The sequence below is a fragment of the Schistocerca americana genome, chromosome 6, assembly GCF_021461395.2.
Source record: "Schistocerca americana isolate TAMUIC-IGC-003095 chromosome 6, iqSchAmer2.1, whole genome shotgun sequence".
NCBI lineage: Eukaryota > Metazoa > Arthropoda > Insecta > Orthoptera > Acrididae > Schistocerca > Schistocerca americana.
The window spans coordinates 365,076,102-365,099,384 of NC_060124.1; the positions used below are offsets into that span (position 1 = coordinate 365,076,102).

General features: G+C 49.2%; 1 protein-coding gene across 1 annotated transcript in view; it reads right to left on the reverse strand.

Moving 5' to 3' along the window:
- LOC124620150 (signal-induced proliferation-associated 1-like protein 2) overlaps positions 1-23,283 on the reverse strand; it is a 197,508-nt gene that overhangs the window by 87,452 nt on the left and 86,773 nt on the right. The window contains exon 6 of the mRNA XM_047146820.1: positions 11,953-12,206. Coding sequence (XP_047002776.1) covers positions 11,953-12,206 — 254 coding nt within the window. The remainder of the gene's footprint in view (positions 1-11,952; positions 12,207-23,283) is intronic.

A 23,283-nucleotide genomic window follows, 5' to 3' on the forward strand; every position in this document is an offset into this window, starting at 1 on the left:
AAGGAAAACATAGGTACAAAGAAGGTGGCTGCGAAGAAACCATGGGTGACAGAAGAAATACTTCAGTTGATTGATGAAAGGAGGAAGTACAAACATGTTCTGGGAAAATCAGGAATACAGAAATACAAGTCGCTGAGGAATGAAATAAATAGGAAGTGCAGGGAAGCTAAGACGAAATGGCTGCAGGAAAAATGTGAAGACATCGAAAAAGATATGATTGTCGGAAGGACAGACTCAGCATACAGGAAAGTCAAAACAACCTTTGATGACATTAAAAGCAACGGTGGTAACATTACGAGTGCAACGGGAATTCCACTGTTCAATGCAGAGGAGAGAGCAGATAGGTGGAAAGAATACATTGAAAGCCTCTTTGAGGGTGAAGATTTGTCTGATGTGATAGAAGAAGAAACAGGAGTCGATTTAGAAGAGATAGGGGATCCAGTATTAGAATCGGAATTTAAAAGAGCTTTGGAGGACTTACCGTCAAATAAGGCAGAAGGGATAGATAACATTCCATCAGAATTTCTAAAATCATTGGGGGAAATGGCAACAAAACGACTATTCACATTGGTGTGTAGAATATATGAGTCTGGCGACATACCATCTGACTTTCGGAAAAGCATCATACACACAATTCCGAAGACGGTATAGCGTCCCCAGTGCTAAATTTTTATCATGTAGCCGTAAAATAATAATTTCTCTGTGTAGGTTTAGATTGCAAAGAAATAATTAATGACAGAATGATCTAAAGAGACGACAAAATACGCTCTTTTGTTAATTTTTTAGTCGACTTCACTTCTTCTCTTGTCTTTATTGTGTACGTACATCATCTTGCGAGTGCTGGCAAATGTAAGCATATTTGTATGAGTTAAACATGTAATATAACGATTTAATACTATTGTGCACTTTTAATTTGTAAGAGGTGATGCCGATTTCATGTCCGCCTTCCTTGAATTAATTTGCATTCAAGTAATTTACAGTTCAACAATCGCAGCGGCCGATGCAGCCAACGACGCCATTACGTGGCGATATTAACTTATGAAAAATTAGCATAATATTAATTTTTCTCCACAGCCGCACGAATTTGCAGAAATACTTAGCTTTAAGATTCTTATTTTCAGTACCATAGCCGAGACCCAGAGCCAGGACTCTGACTACAATACATTGGTTAACGGAGGTAAGAAAAATACTCTCGCGCGTGTGTGGGCCGCAATTGTAATTAATAACTAAAGATCTTTTGCTTTAAAGTGAACTGACTAGCCGAGGAAATTAATATGAAAAGTTTATTACATTGTTCAACTTAAATATCATTTTTATTAAGGCCCACCACGTAAGTCGGCAACAATCAAAAAATAACAACAACAATAATATATCGCACAATCAGCTTAACAGCTCATGCATCGAAGCTGCTTACAAGAGTAATATACAGAAGAATGGAAAAGAAAATTGGTCATGCGCTAGGTGACGATCTGTTTGGCTTTAAGAAAAGTAAAGGGACGAGAGGCAATTCTGACGTTACGGCTAATAATGGAAGCAAGGCTAAAGAAAAATCAAGAAACGTTCATAGGATTTGTCGACCTGGAAAAAGGGTTTGACAATATAAAATGGTGCAAGCTGTTCGAGATTCTGAAAAAAGTAGGGGTAAGCTATAGGGAGAGACGGGTCATATACAATATGTACAACAACCAAGAGGGAATAATAAGAGTGGACGATCAAGAACGAAGTGCTCGTATTAAGAAGGGTGTAAGACAAGGCTGTAGCCTTTCGTCCCTACTCTTCAATCTGTACATCGAGGAAGCAATGATGGAAATAAAAGAAAGGTTCAGGAGTAGAATTAAAATACAAGGTGAAAGGATATCAATGATACGATTCGCTGATGACATTGCTATCCTGAGTGAAAGTGAAGAAGAATTAAATGATCTGCTGAATGGAATGAACAGTCCAATGAGTACACAGTATGGTTTGAGAGTAAATCGGAGAAAGACGAAGGTAATGAGAAGTAGTAGAAATGAGAACAGCGAGGAACTTATCAGGATTGATGGTCACGAAGTCAATGAAGTTAAGGAATTCTGCTACCTAGGCAGTAAAATAACCAATTTTCTTTTTTTTTGTGGTTTTAGGGCGCACAACTTCAACGGTCATTAGCGCCCTGACTACGTTAAGAATGCACCGCGAGGCACAAGTGTAAAACAACAACTAAAAGGGAAAACACGATAAAAGACAGACTGACAGGCATAGGATTAAAAAACAGCATCATCAAATGTCCTTAGAGAGGTTTGTCAAATTGATAAAACGAAGAACACGAGCAGCTGCTCGTGGGTCATCCGCTAAAATGGCATCTAAAGTACACGGCAGGTTAAGATCTAGACGCAGTGTGTTAAAATTCGGACAGGACATTAAAAAGTGGCGGACCGTCAGCAATTGCCCACATGGGCAGAACGGCGCGGCGCAGCCGTCAGCAGATGGCGATGGCTGAACCGGCAGTGTCCAATGCGTAACCGGGCCAAAACGACCTCCTCCCTCCGAGAAGGGCGGGAGGAGGACGTCCAAGCCGCGGGAAGAGGTTTCAAGGCCCGAAGCTTGTTGTCTGTAAGTGCAGCCCAATCGGCATGCCACAGTGATAAAATGCGCCGACAAATGACCCTGCTACAATCGGATGATGGGACACAACAAGAAGCTGTCCGAGGCTGGAGGACCGCAGCCTTGGCCGCGGCATCTGCAGCTTCGTTCCCAGGGATACCGACATGGCCAGGGACCCACATAAAGCTAACCGGAGAACCGACGTCCACCAGCTGCTGAAGAGAGCGTTGGATCCGGTGCACGAAAGGGTGAACCGGATACGGATCACTGAGGCTCTGGATGGCGCTCAGGGAATCGGAGCAGATGACATAAGCAGAATGTCGGTGGCGGCAGATGTAAAGAACAGCCTGGTAGAGGGCAAAGGGCTCAGCTGTGAAGACCGAACAATGGCCATGGAGCCGGTATTTGAAACTTTGTGCCCCGACAATAAAAGAACACCCGACCCTGTCATTGGTCTTTGAGCCATCTGTATAAATGAAGGTCATATTAATGAACTTCGAACGAAGTTCAACAAAACGGGAGTGGTAGACCGAACCGGGGGTAACCTCTTTTGGGAGCGAGCTGAGGTCAAGGTGAACGCGGACCTGAGCCTGGAGCCAAGGTGGCGTGTGGCTCTCGCCCACTCGAAAGGTTGCAGGGAGTGAAAAATTAAGGTGTTGAAGAAGGCGACGAAAGCGAACTCCAGGGGGTAGCAGGGCAGAGACATACAACCCGTATTGACGGTCGAGAGAGTCGTCAAAAAAGGAACGATAAGACAGGTGGTCGGGCATTGACAGTAGCCGACAGGCATACCGACAAAGCAGTATATCGTGCCGGTAGGTGAGTGGCAATACGCCAGCGTCAGCATGAAGACTCTCTACGGGAGTAGTATAAAACGCTCCGATCGCAAGTCGTAAACCCCGATGTTGTATGGAGTTGAGGCGGCGTAAGATGGATGGCCGTGCAGAGGAGTATACGAAGCTCCCATAATCCAGCTTGGAGCGGACGATCGACCGATATAGACGAAGCAGGACGGTTCGATCCGCTCCCCACGACATACCACAGAGAACACGGGGGACATTTAGAGAACGGGTACAACGGGCAGCCAAATATGACATGTGGAGACCAGCTAAGTTTCCTGTCAAATGTAAGACCTAAAAATTTTGTTGTCTCCACCATTGGGAGAGCAACGGGACCGAGTCGTAAGGACGGTGGGAGAAACTCTTTGTAGCGCCAGAAGTTAATACAGACCGTCTTCTCGGCAGAAAAACGGAAGCCATTGGCGACACTCCAGGAGTAAAGACGGTCAAGAGAACGCTGAAGACAGCGCTCCAGGACACGTGTACACTGCGCGCTGCAATAGATGGTAAAATCGTCCACGAAAAGGGAGCCTGATACGTCAGCTGGGAGGCAATCCATTATTGGATTGATCGCGATGGCGAAGAGAGCGACGCTCAAAACTGAGCCCTGTAGCACCCCATTCTCTTGGCGAAAGGTGTCTGACAGGACAGAACCCACACGTACCCTGAACTGTCGATCCATTAAAAAGGAACGAATAAAAAGAGAGAGGCGACCGCGAAGGCCCCATGTATGCATGGTGCGGAGAATGCCCGCCCTCCAACAGGTGTCGTAAGTCTTCTCCAAATCAAAGAACACTGCCGCGGTCGGGCGCTTCCGCAAGAAGTTATTCATAATGAAGGTCGACAAGGTAACCAGATGGTCAACAGCAGAGCGGCGCCTAGGAAATCCACATTGTACATTGGTAAGTAGGCGTCGAGACTCGAGCAGCCAAACCAATCGAGAGTTAACCATTCGCTCCATCACTTTACAGACACAGCTGGTAAGCGAGATGGGTCGATAACTGGAAGGCAAGTGCTTGTCCTTCCCCGGCTTAGGAATCGGGACAACATTAGACTCGCGCCAGCATGCGGGAACATGTCCCTCAATCCAGATGCGATTGTAAGTACTAAGAAGAAAACCTTTACCCGCAGGAGAAAGGTTCTTCAGCATCTGAATATGAATAGAATCAGGCCCTGGAGCGGAGGACCGGGATCGGCCAAGTGCGTTTTCGAGTTCCCGCATGGTGAAAGGGGCATTATAACTTTCACGATTCGAGGAGCGGAAGTTAGGTGGCCTAGCCTCCTCTGCCTGTTTGCGGGGGAGGAAGGCAGGGTGGTAATGAGCGGAGCTCGAAACCTCGGCGAAAAAGCGGCCGAAGGCATTGGAGACATCCTCAGGGGCCACAAGGACGTCATTCGCGACCGTCAAGCCAGAAACTGGTGAGTGGACCTTAGTGCCAGGTAGCCGGCGCAGGCTACCCCAGACAACAGAAGAAGGAGTAAAACTGTTGAAGGTGCTTGTGAAAGCAGCCCAGCTGGCTTTCTTGCTTTCTTTAATAATACCACGACACTGAGCACGTAATCGTTTATAATTGATACAATTCGCCACTGTAGGGTGGCGTTTAAAGGTGCGTAAAGCACGTCGACGAGCACGTAAAGCGTCTCTACATGCTGCGGTCCACCAGGGGACCGGTACGCGACGTGGAGAAGAAGTAGGGTGAGGGATGGAATATTCAGCAGCAGTGAGAATGACTTCCGTGAGGTGTGCGACCTGACGATCGCAGCTTGTGAAGGTTTGATCCTGAAAGGTCGCCCTGGAAGAGAAGAGCCCCCAGTCTGCCTTGGAGATGGTCCAACTAGAGGAGCACGGAGAGGGGGTATGCTGCAGGAGATGGATAACATACGGGAAGTGGTCGCTCGAATATGTATCAGAAAGTGCATACCACTCAAACCGGCGTGCAAGTTGGGGAGTACATATAGAGAGGTCTAAATGGGAATAGGTGTGAGATGTGTCCGAAAGAAAAGTAGGGGCGCCAGTATTGAGGCAGACAAGATTGAGCTGGTTGAAAAATTCTGCTAACAGGGAGCCCCTCGGGCAGGATGCTGGAGAGCCCCAAAGGGGATGGTGGGCATTGAGGTCTCCAGTTAACAAAAATGGTGCAGGTAGCTGAGCAATAAGTTGCATCATGTCTGCCCTGGTAACGGCAGATGACGATGGAGTGTAAACGGTACAAATGGAAAATGTAAAAGTGGGGAGAGTAATGCAGATGGCAACTGCCTGCAGGCCGGTGTGCAACGTGATGGGATCGTAGTAAATATCATCCCGGACCAGCAACATAACCCCTCCATGAGCCGGGATACCTACCACAGGGGGTAGGTCAAAACGCACAGAGGTGTAGTGTGCCAAGGCAATTTGATCGCATGGGCGTAGCTTCGTTTCCTGGAGGGCTACGACGAGCGGACGGTGCAAGCGGAGCAGCAACTTCAAGTCCTCTCGGTTGGAGCGAATGCTGCGAATATTCCAGTGAATAAGTGCCATCGTAAGAAGAAAAGTAAGATGAAAGAAGGGGTCACCTCGAAGGCCGCTGAGGGCCTGGCTTCGAGCGAGCACTGCCGCGGCTATCAGTAGGCGGACAGTCATCGTCCATTGGGTCTATAGGTTCATCGGCCATCTTGGGAAGATGGCCGTGAGGGGGAGCTTCCTCCGCCGGTGAACGGCCAGATGTTCGGCGGCCAGGCGAAACGGATGACGGCCTGGGGCGGCAACCGCTGGGTGGCGCAGGAGAAGAAATGCGCCGTGGCGGAGAAGGAGAACTGTGCTTCCTATGAGCCTTCTTGGAAGGACGTTTGGTGGAAGTACCGGGCGAAGGCTGGGAGGTCGAGGTACGTAGGAAGTCTGCACGGGACGGTTCCTTCTTGAAGGCCCGTGCATCTGACTTCTGGGTCTTCGTCTTAGCAGAAGCTGATGAAGGGGCTGGTGTCTGTGGGGTGATGGGAGGAAGAGGAGACGTCGACCGCGCGATCTTAGCACTGGTCGAACGGACGACCGTGGTGCTGAAGGTCAGATCGCATGTCTGGGTTGCCACCTCCCTGGTAGTCCGAGGAGAGGCGAGGACAGTACTGTATTTCCCAGCTGGGAGCAGCGTGGGCTTCCTACTAGCCAATAGCTTGCGAGCAGCCGAGGTGGACACTTTCTCTTTGACCCGAATTTCTTGGATACAGCGTTCTTCCTTATAGACAGGACAGTCGCGGGAGGATGCGGCATGGTCACCCTGACAGTTCACACAATGAGGAGACAGAGGTGGACAGTCACCCTCATGGGCATCCCTGCCACAAGTGACGCATTTAGCCGCATTGGAACAAGACTGTCGAGTGTGATTGAAACGCTGACACTGGTAGCAGCGCGTAGGTGTCGGGACATAGGGGCGAACAGAAATAACCTCGTAGCCCGCCTTGATGCGCGATGGCAGCTTAACACTATCAAAGGTCAAGAAAAGTGTCCGGGTCGGTACAAAGTCATTGTTGACCTTTTTCATGACCCTATGGACAGCCGTCACGTCCTGCTCAGCGAGGAAAGATTGAATCTCCTCGTCAGTCAATCCGTCGAGGGAGCTAGTATAGACTACACCACGAGACGAATTCAAAGTTCGGTGAGCCTCCACCCGGACAGGGAACGTGTACAGGAGTGTGGCCCGAAGCAGTTTTTGTGCCTGAAAGGCGCTCTCAGTTTCTAGTAATAAGGTACCGTTACGCAACCTGGTACAAGATTTGACAGATCCGGTTATGGCATCTACGCCCTTCTGGATAACGAAAGGGTTGACAGAGGAAAAATCCTTTCCGTCCTCAGATCGAGAAACGATGAGGAACTGTGGGGCAGGCGGTAGTACTTTTGTCACTGGTGGCTGGTCATGTTTCCGTTTTTGGGCAGAAGTCGAGAGAGATGGAGTGAAATCCATTGCGGAGGAATCCCCCATGATTGCCAGCGTCTCCGATGGCGCGCTCCTTCCTTGTGGGGACCCTCTCAGAGGGCACTCCCGCCTTAGGTGAATGTTTACACCTCAGGTCACACCTCCCGAGAAACAGACGGAGGGACCAATCGGCATGGTCAGAAGGTATCAGCTCAGGCAATCACCCCTCCCCGGGCCTGGCCTTTACCAGGGGGTACGCGCGTGCCTTACATGTCTACCCAGGGCAGGGACTTACGCGTTACCCCGTCACCGGCTACGCGTGCGAACGCGTGGGTCGGCCTTCAGGCACGCACAGGGAGGAAGGAAGAAGAGGAAAAAGGAGAGAGATAGAGGGAGAGGGGGAGAGAGAGAGAGAGAGAGAGAGAGAGAGAGAGAGAGAGAGAGAGAGAGAGAGAGAGAGAGAGAGAGAGAGAGAGAGGACAGACTGTCTCAAACGCCGAGGCGGAGACCAGAGAAGGCAAGGAGATTTTGTAGGGGAAAGACTAAGGAAGACAGTGAGATGGAGAAGAGCAAAGAAAGGAACCAACCAAAGGAAGGAAGAAACGAGAAGTGAAAAAGCAAAATGACCGCAAATAGAGGTCGTGGAACCGTCCGTCTCCGGACGCAGGCGCTAACTACCCCCTTGAGGGGGAGGGACTCCTTTTAGTCGCCTCTTACGACAGGCAGGAATACCACGGGCCTATTCTAATCCCCGGACCCGCAGGGGGGGATTAATGCCTTTGTCAACAATACATCACACCCCCACTCCCACCCCCAACCCTGCAGTCTCAGACAACTGGAACCACACTACAAGCAGCCGCAACAGTGCACGATGGGAATGGCGACTGGTTGGGTGTAAGGAGGAGGCTGGTGCAGGATGGGGGAGGGATAGTATGGTAGGGGTGCCGGTCAGTGAAGTGATGCAGTTTAGACAGGGGGCAGGGGAGAAGTGGGGAGGGGGGGGGGAAGTAGCGGAAAGGAAAGAGATAAAAAGCAATAAAAAGACTGGTTGTGGTGGTGTAATGAAGGCTGTGTAGCGCTGGAATGGGAACGGGGAGAGGGCTGGATGGGTGAGGATTGCGTATTTCACTGCAGGCATCAGGAACTATCCTAGATCTAGCAGCTATCAAAATGCAAAACAATTACTAACGTCCATATTCAAAGTTACTAATAGCCAGAATGTAAATGCCAGCCTTTGTTCATGTTAAGTTGATCACTGGTAACTAGTGTACTGCTTTTAAATTCTCTTCCCAACTGTAATGGAAAGCATCTGAAATGTATCGACCACCATTTATGCAAGTTTTGGAATCGTGTTAAGGAAGGCTGGAGCTGTACTTCAGTGTTTAAGCACACTACCACCACACATTTCACAATTATGTACAAATTCAGATACATTCACATTTCTATTCATATTCCATTTTGCATGCTTTGTCAAGCGTGCTCTCAATGCAAAATAATCATGTTTAAATACCATAGCTCTACATTGTAGACTTAACTAGTATTGTAAGAGTGTAAAATTGTGTGAAGGTTAATAATGCAAAAAAATCATATAGCTTTTGTACGGTTGGCACCAAGGAAGTTAGAATCTCGGCACACTATTTCTCTCATGTCCTCCGCGATCTAAATGCTTGTCCACAGGTAGGAATGAATAGTAACCAACACTGGCAAATTGTCTGCAAATGGTCATTCACTTGTGTTTGCTTCCATTCACACTGGTTAAATAAGGACTGCTTTTGGGTCTCGCTTGAAGAGGAGGACAAAATGGAAAGCACTGATCCTTGGATCAGGATAACAAAGTTATTCACATCTGGTTGCCTAAGGGATGTGACCCAACAACCAGTCAATGAATGGGCAATGGCCACAACTCTTGTGGTATTCACCATTGTCAAAGTGCTCCATTAACTCAGATACCAATTGCCACAGTCAGTGCCATATGATTGTTATTTGTTTTTGCTGCTTGCATTGTTTTTCTGGGTGTTGTGTTTATTTTAGGCAATAGAATATCCTACACAAGTTGCAAAAGTGCACAGAAAAAAAAATACAACTACTACCACCCTACGAACAACAGTCAGTACCTTACATTAACAGAAAGTGTGAATGTATCCAGGATGGACATAGCCTGCTGTTAGTTGTACACCCATATTGTGTGCACAGACATCACCCTTCCCATGCTCAGCTGTCAAATCACTTTTTTCTTTTAACAGAGCTATAATTTGCAGCTGGAACGTATTCATTTCATTGGAAACAATTAACACAGAGGCATACTGCCGAGTATCCAATTGTTACACTGCACAAGCTGTGCCACCGTTCCAACACAGAATCTGTGAAACTTGTGGGTGTTTCAAGTGTGTCGTAAATTCAAGTACACTTTTGTATTCTGATATTATGCAAATATAATCTTCTGTAGAAATATGAAATACAGGAATTTTGTGTGTGTGTGTGTGTGTGTGTGTGTGTGTGTGTGTGTGTGTACTTTTCACCAGTACCAAGACAGAATCTGTAGAGACATTTTTATGTAACAGACAGAAGTAATGAAACTGCACCATGCTTTGTTTAACACTATTTCAAAGCAACTGGCTAACCTGAGTAAACAATTGAAGTTAAGGCACCCAATAAAAAATTATCACGTGACAGACAAAATGCTACAGTAACGTGACATTTTCCATGTTTGAGTGTTCTTCACAGCCTACATGGAATCTATTAAATAATTAATAGGAATGTGGAACCTACTAACTGGTTAGAACTGGAATGTTCTGAATTATTACTAATTAACAGTGGCGGATTGTGAAGGTTTTTTTATGTGTTCACAGGAAGATGAACGAGAAACTTCCATACATCATAAAAAGGCCAAAAATAAATAAAATAATTGCTATAAAGAATGACACTTCTTTTATGATGAGTGTTTGCAAGAAAATCCCATTCTCCTCTCCTTAAGTGCAGAGAATCTGTCAACAACACATTCACTGAAGTCTAGGAAACCATACAGAGCCTCCTTAATGGGAAGCGCTGCTAGTGCTACGAGCCTCTCTCGACTCTTAGTACTTCACAGAAAAGTTTTTATTCCCTTCATTCTGCAAGTAATAATAGTAGCTAACTTACTTGCAAGTAGGAGGCACAGCGGCCACTTCATAAAGATAAGTTATGTTCATTTTCTTTTTAGAAATAAAGTACTGTAATAATTTGAAAGTTTAATGTACAGATAATTTCTGGATTCCTGCTGCCAGCCATTGCAACTTGTCTTCTTCCTTGTTTGTGTTGGTGCCGACTCCCTCAGTAGCTGACAAAAATGGTGGGAGTAACTTCAATTTACAGTTGACAAAAATTTAAAATAAAGTTATGCTCATTAGAAATATTTCCTCTGAAAATCTATCTTCTTAAAGTTGTGGATGAACTACCAATGTTGGTGAGTGAACAGTAAGGCATAATCTAGCAGTGTGGAAAGAAACTGCCTTTGTGAGAAGCAAGAAAGCAGTAATAAAACCACCTCTGCAGAAAGGTGCAATGTAACAGGGACGTTCGGAACTGTTTCCTCATTGGGAGTTTTCTGGTGTGGTGCAACATCCTAGAACACACACCTACAGCAGTCCTAACTGCTGTTCTCCATGATGACCAGTGTTTCCAGACACCCATTGCAGAAAAAGTTCTAAGAGCCCTGTCAGGAGGTAGCACCTTACAGAATCTCTATTAGCAGCAGGAGTAGGAAATGGCCTATGAAACTGCCTAAATTTTGCTACCGTTTTAGATTTTCTAGATGGCCTGAAAGCAGAATAATTTTGTGGAGCAGTTTGGAGCTTGCAAAACCTACGAGTATCAGCAGCTCTCATGGCATGTGGAAGCTGTGTGCCCTCTGGGGCAGAGGTGGTGTTTTCATCGTGTACTTCGAAGTACAGGTTATCCTTCGAGAGTAATTAAGTTACTTAGTAAAAAATGGAAGGTAGAGAATCTGAAGTGCTTTACCAGGTGGTGTGGACTTCTGCTTAGGCACTGTCCTGTTTTCTCTGCAATTGCTCCAATTTAGTGAGTATGGACTTGTTCGGTAAAAAGGAGACCTCACAGTAGAGCATGGAGCTACTAGCTAGCTGGAGGTGGCGGTGATAATGTTGCACTTTGCTAGTGTTAGTTCATGGCATGGGTTAATTCATAAATTTCTTTGTTCCCTTGAAAATTTGAGAGTGATGTTTCTGTAACTCTTTCCCTATTGAATGAACTGTACTATTGTTTCGTTGGGTGGTTATTATTGGCAGAAGTAGTTAGTGGCCAGTTGGATGCAGTGGAGTGAACAGTCAATGGTGACAATATTCCAGTCCAATGGCCTGATGTATTCTTTACTGAAAGTATTTAGGTGGCTACAGGGCTTTGACCTTTGGAGTTGTGAGAAATTTAATCCTGTCTCGGCGTCAAAGCAAGCCTGGTGACCATGATTTAGGTAAATGTAATGGAGTAACTATGCAAATTTAATTCCCCATCTGCTGACAAAGCGCCATCAGTGAGAGTACAGATTGTGGTAGCAGCTCCGAATGTGATTGCGTGATGCCACAGAAGCTCTGACGTACAGCGAAATACTTGTGCAGGAATTGCAGATTAGTGGCGCAGGCATAAAGACATACCCTGGTTGTGGAAGTAGTTGCGGTAGTAGAGTGCGCCACGGTCGACCCCCTCGATGGCTGCACGCTGCCGGCGCAGTGGACAGGCACCGGACCGCCAGTGGGACTCGCCAGCCGGGAACTCCAGCACACTGACCCCTGCGGCCAGTGGCGGACGGTGTAGTGGTGGCGCTCGACCACCTCCACCACCACCACCTCGTGTCAGGCTCACAACACGCTCCACCTCGCCACCCACTTCATTCCGGAAGAATGGGCAGCTACAATGTAACACACCAACTCCGTTGTAATCCTCTCTCTGCACAAGTCATTAACCAACTATTGACTGCATAGACCCTTTTGTTCTCTTAGAAAAACTTACGTTTTAGGGAATTCATGGGTTTATAAATAACTGGTTTGAATTTTTCTTAAACAGAATGTAAAAAGTTGAAGTGAATAAATCTAAAGATATCGGAAGAAGAGAAAATTTTAGTCACAGGGGAGAAATCAGTAAGGGGTTAGATTTTGGGTTGCACTTAACATTCACAAACAGAAATGGTACTTTCTGTAGGTGATACAAGTGTTCTAATATCTCCCTCTAGAGAAAAAGCATAGAAGAGTTGGTTATGATAACTTTTAAAGAATTATTAAGTAGTTCTCTCAGAATAGACTCTCCCTTAATTTTGAGAGAACACAGTATTCCGGTCTGTACGAGAAATACGGAAGGTAGTTTCACTATAATGACATCATGCACACTATATCAACTGCGCCATTTTGTTTTGTCTCCTCTAATGGTATACTTCAGTATTGTGATCCACATATTTTTATGTACAACAGGACTGCAGACAGGTAAATTAATTACATAATTTTATTTCTTTAAATTGATCATTTAAACTTTGTGAATGCCTCTCATATATTAGGAACAATTTACATGTTCCTCAAGGAGCAGGCTTAAATGAACATGAAAAGCCACATATGGTTAGATGTGCCACAAAGTGGACATCAGTACTACATGCACAGAGAACAAGCAGTGCGTATAAAGTGCTACAAGGAAATGATCAGTCTTTGCTTTCACTGCAGGAGCTGCATTATATACTGTGGCAGTGAACAACATGAAAAGATGATTTCTGTCACTGTGGATGAATAAATGGAGGAGGGAAAGGGCAGCATGACATTTCTTAAAAATGTGACTTACTTTCGAGGATGAATACTAATTCTGAAACTGACAGTATGCAAGGATAACTACTGATTCCTACTGAAACTGTGCAACAGATTTACAATGGAGACACTGATAAGAAAAACAATTTTTTCCAAGAAGTCAAGATTTAAGATTTCAAGTCACTGGTGAACCAAAGTCTGCCAAAAGCTTTTTTTTTTTTTTTTGTGGGGTTTAAGGGCACTCAACTGCAGAGGTCATTAGCGCCCAGTCACTGTTGTTGGAGCACATGGAATCTAGTAAAACTCAAGCGGAAGGGAGGGACACCAGAAGGACCTGACAAGGATGCAGATAAAATAAGTAAAAAAGTTAGATGTCTATGGACAAGCCAGTTAAAGTTATAAAACGCAGAATACGAGCAGCTGCTCGAGCGTCATCAGCTAAAACATCTGGTAAAGTAGATGGCAGGGACAGGACAACACGAAATTGACTAAAACGGGGACACGACAATAAAACATGGCACACTGTTAATGCCTGACCACAAGGGCACTGCGGGGCTGGGTCACCGGAGAGCAGGTAGCGGTGGCTAAACCGGCAATGCCCAATCCGCAACCTGGTCAGAAGGACCTCCTCTCGCCGAGATGGTCGGGAGGAGGTTGTCCAAGTAGTTGGGAGCGGTTTGACCGCCCGGAGCTTGTTTCCTTGGAGGGATGACCAAGCAGCCCACCACAACGACACAAGCCTCTTACATACATCCCCACGAACGTCAGATGACGGGACACAATGGGAGGCTGGCCGAGGCAGGAGGACTGCAGCCTTGGCTGCAGCATCCGCAGCCTCATTCCCAGGCACTCCTACATGTCCGGGAACCCACAGAAAGCTAACAGGAGAACCATTAGCAGCGAAAGATTGGAGGGACTGCTGTATCCGTTGAATCAAGGGATGGACCGGATAGGGAGCTCCAAGGCTCTGAAGAGCACTGAGTGAGTCAGAGCAGAGTACATACGATGAATGGCGGTGGCGGCAGGCATACTGAACGGCCTGATGGAGAGCAAAAAGCTCGGCCGTAAAGCTCGAACATTGATCGAGGAGCCGGTATTTAAAGGTGGTGGCCCCGACGACAAAGGCACAGCCCACACCATCGTCAGTTTTGGAGCCATCGGTGTAAATAAAGGTGTGACCGGCAAGTCGAGCACGAAGTTCGACAAACCGTGAGCAATACACTGCAGCCGGAGTACCCTCCTTCGGGAGTGAGCTGAGGTCAAGATAAATATGAACCGGAGCCTGGAGCCAAGGTGGTGTCAGGCTCTCACCCTCTCTGAAGGTGGTAGGGAGGGCAAAATCCAATTGTCGAAGCAGGCGACGGAAGCGGACTCCGGGGGGCAGCAGGGCAGACACATACAACCCGTACTGACGGTCGAGAGAATCGGCGAAGAAGGACTGGTAAACGGGATGGTCGGGCATAGACAACAACCGGCAGGCATACCGACACAGCAGTACGTCGCGCCGGTAGGTCAATGGTAACTCGGCAGCTTCAGCATAAAGACTCTCGACAGGACTAGTGTAGAAGGCTCCAGTTGCAAGACGTATCCCCCGATGGTGGATGGAGTTGAGCCGGCGTAAGAGGGATGGCCGAGCAGACGAGTAGACGAAGCTCCCATAATCCAGCTTCGATCGGACTATGGACCGATACAAGCAAAGCAGGACAGTGCGATCCGCTCCCCAAGATGAACCGCTAAGAACTCTGAGGACATTAAGGGAACGTGTACAACGGGCCGCCAAATAAGAGACATGTGGAGACCAACACAGTTTCCTGTCAACGTGAGCCCTAGAAACTTAGTTGTTTCCACGAATGGGAGAACAACGGGACCGAGATGCAAGGATGGCGGAAGGAACGCTTTATATCGCCAAAAGTTGATACAAACCGTCTTCTCTTCAGAGAACCGGAAGCCATTTGCCACGCTCCATGAGTAGAGGCTGTCTAGACAACGCTGAAGGCAGCGCTCCAGGAGGCATGTTCTCTGGGCACTGCAGTAGATCGCGAAGTCATCGACAAAGAGAGAGCCTGAGACATTAGGTGGAATGCAATCCATAATTGGATTGATCGCGATGGAAAAAGGGCTACGCTCAAGACGGAGCCCTGAGGCACTCCGTTCTCCTGGAGAAAGACGTCGGACAATACGGAACCCACACGTACCGTAAACTTTCGATCCGTTAAAAAATAATCAATAAAAAGGAGCAAGCGACCGCGTAGGCCCCACCTGTGCATAGTGCGGAGGATACCTCCTCTCCAACAGGTATCATAAGCCTTCTCCAAGTCGAAGAACACGGCTACCATTTGGCGCCTTCGCAAAAAGTTGTTCATGATGAATGTCGACAAGGTCACAAGGTGGTCAACAGCGTAGCGGTGGCGACGAAAGCCGCATTGGACATTAGTAAGTAGCCGTCGAGATTCAAGAATCCAGACTAACCGAGCATTAACCATGCGCTCCATCACCTTACAGACACAGCTTGTAAGAGAAATGGGGCGGTAACTAGAAGGAAGGTGTCTATCCTTCCCGGGTTTGGGTATAGGAACAACGACGGCATCACGCCAACACATGGGGACCTGACCTTCGGTCCAGACGCGATTGTAGGTACGAAGAAGGAAGCTTTTGCCCGCCGGAGGAAGGTGTGCCAGCATCTGAACGTGAACTGCATCTGGCCCCGGAGCAGAGGACCGGGACAGTGCAAGCGCACGTTCGAGTTCCCGCATAGTAAAGGGGGCATTACAAGTTTCCAGATTCAGCGAGTGGAAGGAAGGTCGCCGAGCCTCTTCTGCCTCTTTCCTGGGAAGGAAGGCAGGGTGGTAATGGGCGGAGCTTGAAACCTCCGCGAAAAAGCGGCCAAAGGCGTTGGAGACAGCCACAGGATCGACAAGGACCTCATTACCTGAGGTCAGGCCAGGTACCGAGGAGTGGGCCTTAATGCCCGACAGCCGGCGCAGGCTACCCCAAACGACGGAAGAGGGAGTAAAACTGTTAAAGGAGCTGGTGAAGGAGGCCCAACAAGCTTTTTTGCTGTCTTTGATGACTCTACGGCATTGCGCTCGGAATCGTTTGTATTCAATACAATTCGCCAACGTAGGATGGCGGCGAAAGGTGCGTAAAGCACGTCGTCGAGCACGGATAGCGTCCCTACAAGCCTCGTTCCACCAGGGGACGGAAACGCGACGTGACGAACAGGTAGTACGAGGAATGGAACGTTCGGCAGCATTGATGATAACAGCCGTGAGGTATTCGACCTGACTGTCACAACTGGGAAAATCGTGGTCCGGAAAGGTCGCCAGGGAGGAGTAAAGTCCCCTGTCAGCTTTCGGTATGTTCCAGCTCGAAGGACGTGGGGATGGGGTGTGGTGCAGGAGACGAACGACACGGGGGAAGTGGTCGCGCGAATAGGTGTCAGAAAGGACATACCACTCGAACCGACGGGCAAGAGTGGTAGAACAGATCGAGAGGTCCAAGTGGGAGTAGGTATGAGTAGAGTCCGAGAGGAAAGTCGGGGCGCCGGTATTGAGGCAGAGAAGATTGAGATGGTTGACGACATCCGCCAAGAGTGAGCCTCTTTGACAGGATGCAGGAGAGCCCCAAAGGGGATGATGGGCATTGAAGTCGCCAAACAATAAAAACGGCGGGGAAGCTGAACGATCAGGTGCATCATGTCAGCCCGACTAACAGCAGATGACTGTGGAGTGTAGATGGTACAAACTGAAAAAGTAAAAGCAGAAAGAGTAAGGCGGACAGCTATTGCTTGGAGTAGGGTGGTCAATGGGATGGGATGGTAATAGACATCGTCCCGAACGAGCAACATGACCCCACCATGAGCTGGGATACCGTCCACAGGGGTGAGGTCATACAGCTCCGAGGTATAGTGGGTAAAGGCAATACGGTCAGTCGGGCGCAACTTGGTTTCCTGGAGACCAAGGACGAGCGGACAGTGCAGGCGGAGGAGCAGTTGTAATTCCTCCCGATTAGATCGAATACCTCCTATGTTCCAATGAAACAACGCCATCGCTAGTCAAAAAGTTGGGGGAACGAGACGGGGAAGAGCTGGTCACCTCAACAGCCGCGGAGGGCCAGGTTGCGAGGGAACAACGCTACAACCGACGGGAGGCGGATCCGGTTCCATCGACTCGTCGCCAGCTGCGGCCGCTGTCCCTGGTTGTGTAGGAGGGGCAGCATCATTTGCCGACAAGAGGCCAGCTGAGCGCCTGGCAGCAGAGCGTCCCGGCGAAACTGAGGACGGCCGGGAGCAGCGACTCACGGATGGAGCATCAGACGAAACGCGCCGGGGTGGAGAGGGGGATAGAGACTTCTTCTTTGAGGCCTTCTTGGAAGGCCGAGGAGGCACAGGGATGGTGGGATGGTGGGCTGGACCCGAAGAAGGTCCTCACGCGCGGGGTCCGTTTTGGAACGCCGGACCTCGGAAGCTGGGGTCCGGAACGTTTCCCCGATGGACGCCTGAGAAGAGGATCGCTTCTCAGGTAGCGGGGGGGGGGGAGGAGGAGGAAGGGTGGCCCCTGGGGCAGAGGGGGCGGGGGCCACGGGGGAGGAGGAAGGGAGGGATTTGGGAGGCGGAGGCAGAGCCCCCTGATGGGCGGAGGTGGCGGAGGGGCGACAGGATAGGGGTGAGGATACCGCGGAAGGAGTGGACACAACTGAGGCAAACGAAGTGGTCAACGGCACGAGATGGAGGCGGTCGTACTTCTTCCTGGCCTCAGAATAAGAGAGCCGATCCAAAGTTTTGAGTTCCTGTATCTTCTTCTCCTTCTGATATGCGGGGCAGTCTGAGGATCTAGGCGAATGGAGGCCAGGGCAATTAATGCACCGAGGTGGTGGGGTGCATGTATGTTCCTCACGAAGAGGACGTCCACAATCGCCACAAAGGGGCTCAGCCTAACACCGTGACGACATGTGCCCAAAGTGCAGACACCGAAAACAGCGCATAGGAGGCGGGACGTAAGGTCGCACGTCGCACCGGTAGCACATCACCTTTACCTTCTCCGGGAGAACGTCCCCCTCGAAGGCGAGGATAAAGGCCCCGGTGTCGATGCGACGGTCTTTGGGGCCGCGCTGGACTCGCCGGACGAAATGCACGCCTCGGCGCTCCAGGTTGGCCCTGAGCTCCTCATCAGATTGTAGCAGGAGGTCACGATGAAAAACAACCCCCTGTGTCCGATTTAGTGCCAGATGCGGGACAATGGACACTGGGATGTCCCCTAGGCGGTCGGACGCCTGGAGCGCCGCCGACTGTGTGGCGGAGGTGGTCTTGATAAGAACGGACCCTGAACGCATCTTGCTGAGAGCCTCGATTTCCCCGAAGATGTCCTCAATGTGCTGAACAAAGAACATGGGCTTGGAGGTGGCGAACGTCCCCCCATCGGTTCGAGAACAGACCAAATAGCGGGGGAAGTACTTCGCCCCAAGCCGGCGGGCCTGTCCCTCGTCCCAGGGAGTGGCCAAGGGGGAAAGGGCAGGAGAACCAGAACTAGAACTAGAAACGGCACATTTTCTTTTGAAAGACTCTGCCGCAGAGCGACCTGATACGTGTTGACGTTTCATCTGCGAAACGTCCGCCCCGATACCACCCACTCCGACCAGGGGCTCTCCCCACGGGTGCCACCCAGCCTCAGCAAGGGCCACCTGGCAGGGTGACCATTGCCGGGAGTCCTGATGCCCCAAGGAGACGGGCATCTACTCCTTGGCCGACGTGGGGAGGGTGCAGCACAGGTATCGGCAGTACGATCCCTGTGTTGTCAGGGGGCTACAACCTAGAGGGTACATGACGACCCCACCACAACGGGCTGGCTACCGTGCTGGATTTCTAGTGCCATGGAAAGTCCATCATGATCGCTGGTGCAGATGGGGACGCACTATGGGCGTAACTTGTACAACCCATCAGGCGTTTAGGCCCAATTTGAGGAATAGCGGGCATGGTTACAACGCCGGTACAATGCTGAGTGCCAAGGTTTTAGTGCACTTAGGACCAGTGGTACACCACGTAAGGTGTCCTTCCCCAAAAGGCTCGTACTTCTGTAGAATTTTGAAAAATGGAGGTCAAACCCCAAGGGGGACCATCACATGGAAGGCCGAAACGGTTGAAACTCCTTTTAGTCGCCTCTTACGACAGGCAGGAAGACCTCGGGCCTATTCTTACCCCGGACCCGCAGAGGGGAGCAAAAGCTTTTGCCATGTACAAACCACTGTTACCATGAATTGTGTTCGAGGTTTCAATGACATGTCTTTCTTAGCAGCACTGTGAACACAGCGTCTTTCTCTTTTTAATTTTCTGCTCTGCTTTCTGCTGCCTACATCCTCAACATACAGCACATTTCATTTAATACTTTATTATGTCTGTTTCTGCTGTGTTAATCTTTACTTCAGTAGATCTGATAACACACACAACACTAAACACATATCCAACACAGTGGATCACATGACATACAAAGAGGTTATTCAGGGCGTCTTCTCTCTCAGTGGACATGTATTTTTCCACCACGTACAAACTCTAGGGACTGATCAATGAGAGGTTAGGGAACAAAATGTGTCTGGAAATGCACGGTTTCCCAATCGTATATTGTTTCTGAGATTGCAGTCTAATACATGCTGTACCATGCAGCCACAGTTACAGTACGTGCTAAAATGGTTTCCATGTGCCTCGATACACGCATGTACGTGCCGTAGCGTGTTCTGTCTCGTGCATTCAAATCAGCTACACTGCATCCAAACAGTGCAAAGACAGCATGAATATACTGCTCCAGTGTCTCCACATCTGGAATGGGCTCTGCATACATGATATTTTGAGATTATCCCATAACCAGAAATCCCAAGGGTTGGGATCGGTGAACCAGCAGGCCATGCAACTGGAGCCCCTCATCTAATTCATCGACCGGGGAAGACAATGACAGATATGTTTGGACATTTAATGGTCAAGTGTGCTGGAGCATCATCATGTAGCAGCCACTTAACCCTCCTATCATCAATAACACTTCTTCCGGCAGAGGAGGCAAAGTCACCCCACAAGAAATGGTGATAGTTTTGGCCTGTTAGGCGATGTGGGAGGAAGATTGGTGCCAAAATACAGTCGCCAATTATCCTGGCCCACACATTCCAGCAGCACTGATCCTGATGATTCGCCATCACTGTACCATGAGAGTTCTGCATACTATCTCACAGATGACTGTTAAGAAAGTTGAAGATACCACTCCACATAAAGATAGCATCATCTGTGGATAGAATGGATGACGCAAATGCCGGAATCGTGGCTGCCTGGTGAAGTGTGACAAAACTGTTCTTGCAGTCTAAAGACTGTTTCTAGTAAGCCGTGCACATACTGTAACTGATAAGGGTAGTAACAATTGTCATAGAGAATGTTCCACAAATTCATCTGGCTTACCCAGTACTGGTGGGCCAACTGCCTGGTACTGACGTGGCAGATGCCTTCCACAGTATTAATCACATTTTTCTCCACGTCTGGTCAAATTTTTTGGGTATTCCCTTCACGATTTCCTGCTTCCTGAAATGACCCTGTCTCAGACAAACAACAAAACACTGTTGCAAACATTGAATGCTGTGGTTATTATTGGCAGGGATAGGTCTCCTGATACAACCTTGGTGCCTGCCACCTGCTGCAATTTGCCTTTCCGCAAGTAAACACCATGATGGCAAGCACTCAATCTGAATACGGAACCACTTTGTAGAGTGCTGTATCACATCCACTACAACGTGAGTCAGCAAAAGAACTGAATTGGACACGACATTACCGATTACTATGGCAGGAGAGGGTGCTAGAACAAGACATATGAGGAACAGTACCAACTTGTAGGAAGAAACCAAGCATACTGTAGCTGTAGCTGCACGGTACGACGCATATTAGACTGCAGTCTCTGTAAAAAGTATGATTGAACAAATGGTCTCTAGCATGGAAACCATGTATTTCTGGGGATAAGTTCATTAGACCTTTTTTGCACAATATTCTGTCATCAATCAAGCCCTAGAGTTTGTACACTATGGAGAAAAAAATCACTCTAGAGGAACTTGCACAAGACAGAAGCCACTACTTCACCTATATGGATTACCAAAGATCTATATGAATAATGTTCCATTAAGACTGACTGTTAGCATTCCTGGCTGACCGACACACAAACTGGCAAAACACTTGTCTATCTGCTCCAGTCACTTTTGGGGAAACCTGACATATACATAAAAGACTCGGGACATTTCATTGAGAAGCTGAGGAAACTAAAACAAGAGCCTTCCAAACACACTTGAACACCCTCTATGCCAACATAAAATCTACCATGGAAGTAGGAAAGGACAAATAGCTACCCTTTCTAGGTGTGCTTGTGACAAAGGATGGTGGAAGCCTGGGACACAGCATGTATCAAAAACCAACACACACTGACTGATACCTGCACAAACTCTCAAATCACATCCAGACATGTTTTCATTTTCCTGAACGTTACTTATTAGTGCCTGTGTTTCACATATTAGATGATGACTGCCAAATTTTGTAAGTTGTGACACTATCCCATCTCGACCATGTGCATGGTTATTTTACAATTTATATATATCACTAACTCCACTCCCTCCATTGTTGGTATTTCTGCTTCATCCCTTTATCTTCTCCTGCCTCTGAAACAACGCTTAGCATAACTTTAACAAGGTTATAAATGACTGTTACGGATAATGTCGCATATTGTTCTGCTGTTCATGATAGAATACCAATTACGGCAACAGAGAAAGACAATGATTCAGTGGATGTAAAAGACAGGGTGTGGGGGGGGGGGGGGTAAAAGACAGGGTGTGGGGGGGGGGTAAAAGACAGGGTGTGGGGGGGGGGGGTAAAAGACAGGGTGTGGGGGGGGGGGGGGGGTAAAAGACAGGGTGGGGGGGGGGGTAAAAGACAGGGTGTGGGGGGGGGTAAAAGACAGGGTGTGGGGCAGGGGGGGGGGTAAAAGACAGGGTGTGGGGCAGGGGGGGGGGGGGGGTAAAAGACAGGGTGTGGGGGGGGGGGTAAAAGACAGGGTGTGGGGCAGGGGGGGGGTAAAAGACAGGGTGTGGGGGGGGGGGGTAAAAGACAGGGTGTGGGGGGGGGGGGGGTAAAAGACAGGGTGTGTGGGGGGGGTAAAAGACAGGGTGTGTGGGGGGGGTAAAAGACAGGGTGTGGGGCAGGGGGGGGGGTAAAAGACAGGGTGTGGGGCAGGGGGGGGGGGTAAAAGACAGGGTGTGGGGCAGGGGGGGGGGTAAAAGACAGGGTGTGGGGGGGGGGGGGGGTAAAAGACAGGGTGTGTGGGGGGGGGGGGGGTAAAAGACAGGGTGGGTGGGGGGGGGGTAAAAGACAGGGTGTGGGGAGGGGGGGGTAAAAGACAGGGTGGGTGGGGGGGGGGGGGGTAAAAGACAGGGTGTGGGGAGGGGGGGGGGGGGTAAAAGACAGGGTATAGGGAGGGGGGGGGGGGTAAAAGACAGGGTGTGGGGAGGGGGGGCGGTAAAAGACAGGGTGTGGGGAGGGGGGGCGGGTAAAAGACAGGGTGTGGGGGGGCGGGTAAAAGACAGGGTGTGGGGGGGGCGGGTAAAAGACAGGGTGTGGGGGGGGCGGGTAAAAGACAGGGTGTGGGGGGGGGGGTAAAAGACAGGGTGTGGGGGGGGGTAAAAGACAGGGTGTGGGGGTAAAAGACAGGGTGTGGGGGGGTGGGGGGGTGGGGGGGGTAAAAGACAGGGTGTGTGGGGGGGTGTGGGGGTAAAAGACAGTGTGTGGGGGGGTGTGGGGGGTAAAATACAGGGTGTGGGGGTGTGTGGGGGGGGTGGGTAAAAGACAGGGTGTGGGGGTAAAAGACAGGGTGTGGGGGGGGGGTAAAAGACAGGGTGTGGGGGGGGGGTAAAAGACAGGGTGTGGGGGTAAAAGACAGGGTGTGGGGGTAAAAGACAGGGTGTGGGGGTAAAAGACAGGGTGTGGGGGTAAAAGACAGGGTGTGGGGGTAAAAGACAGGGTGTGGGGGTAAAAGACAGGGTGTGGGGGTAAAAGACAGGGTGTGGGGGTAAAAGACAGGGTGTGGGGGTAAAAGACAGGGTGTGGGGGTAAAAGACAGGGTGTGGGGGTAAAAGACAGGGTGTGGGGGTAAAAGACAGGGTGTGGGGGTAAAAGACAGGGTGTGGGGGTAAAAG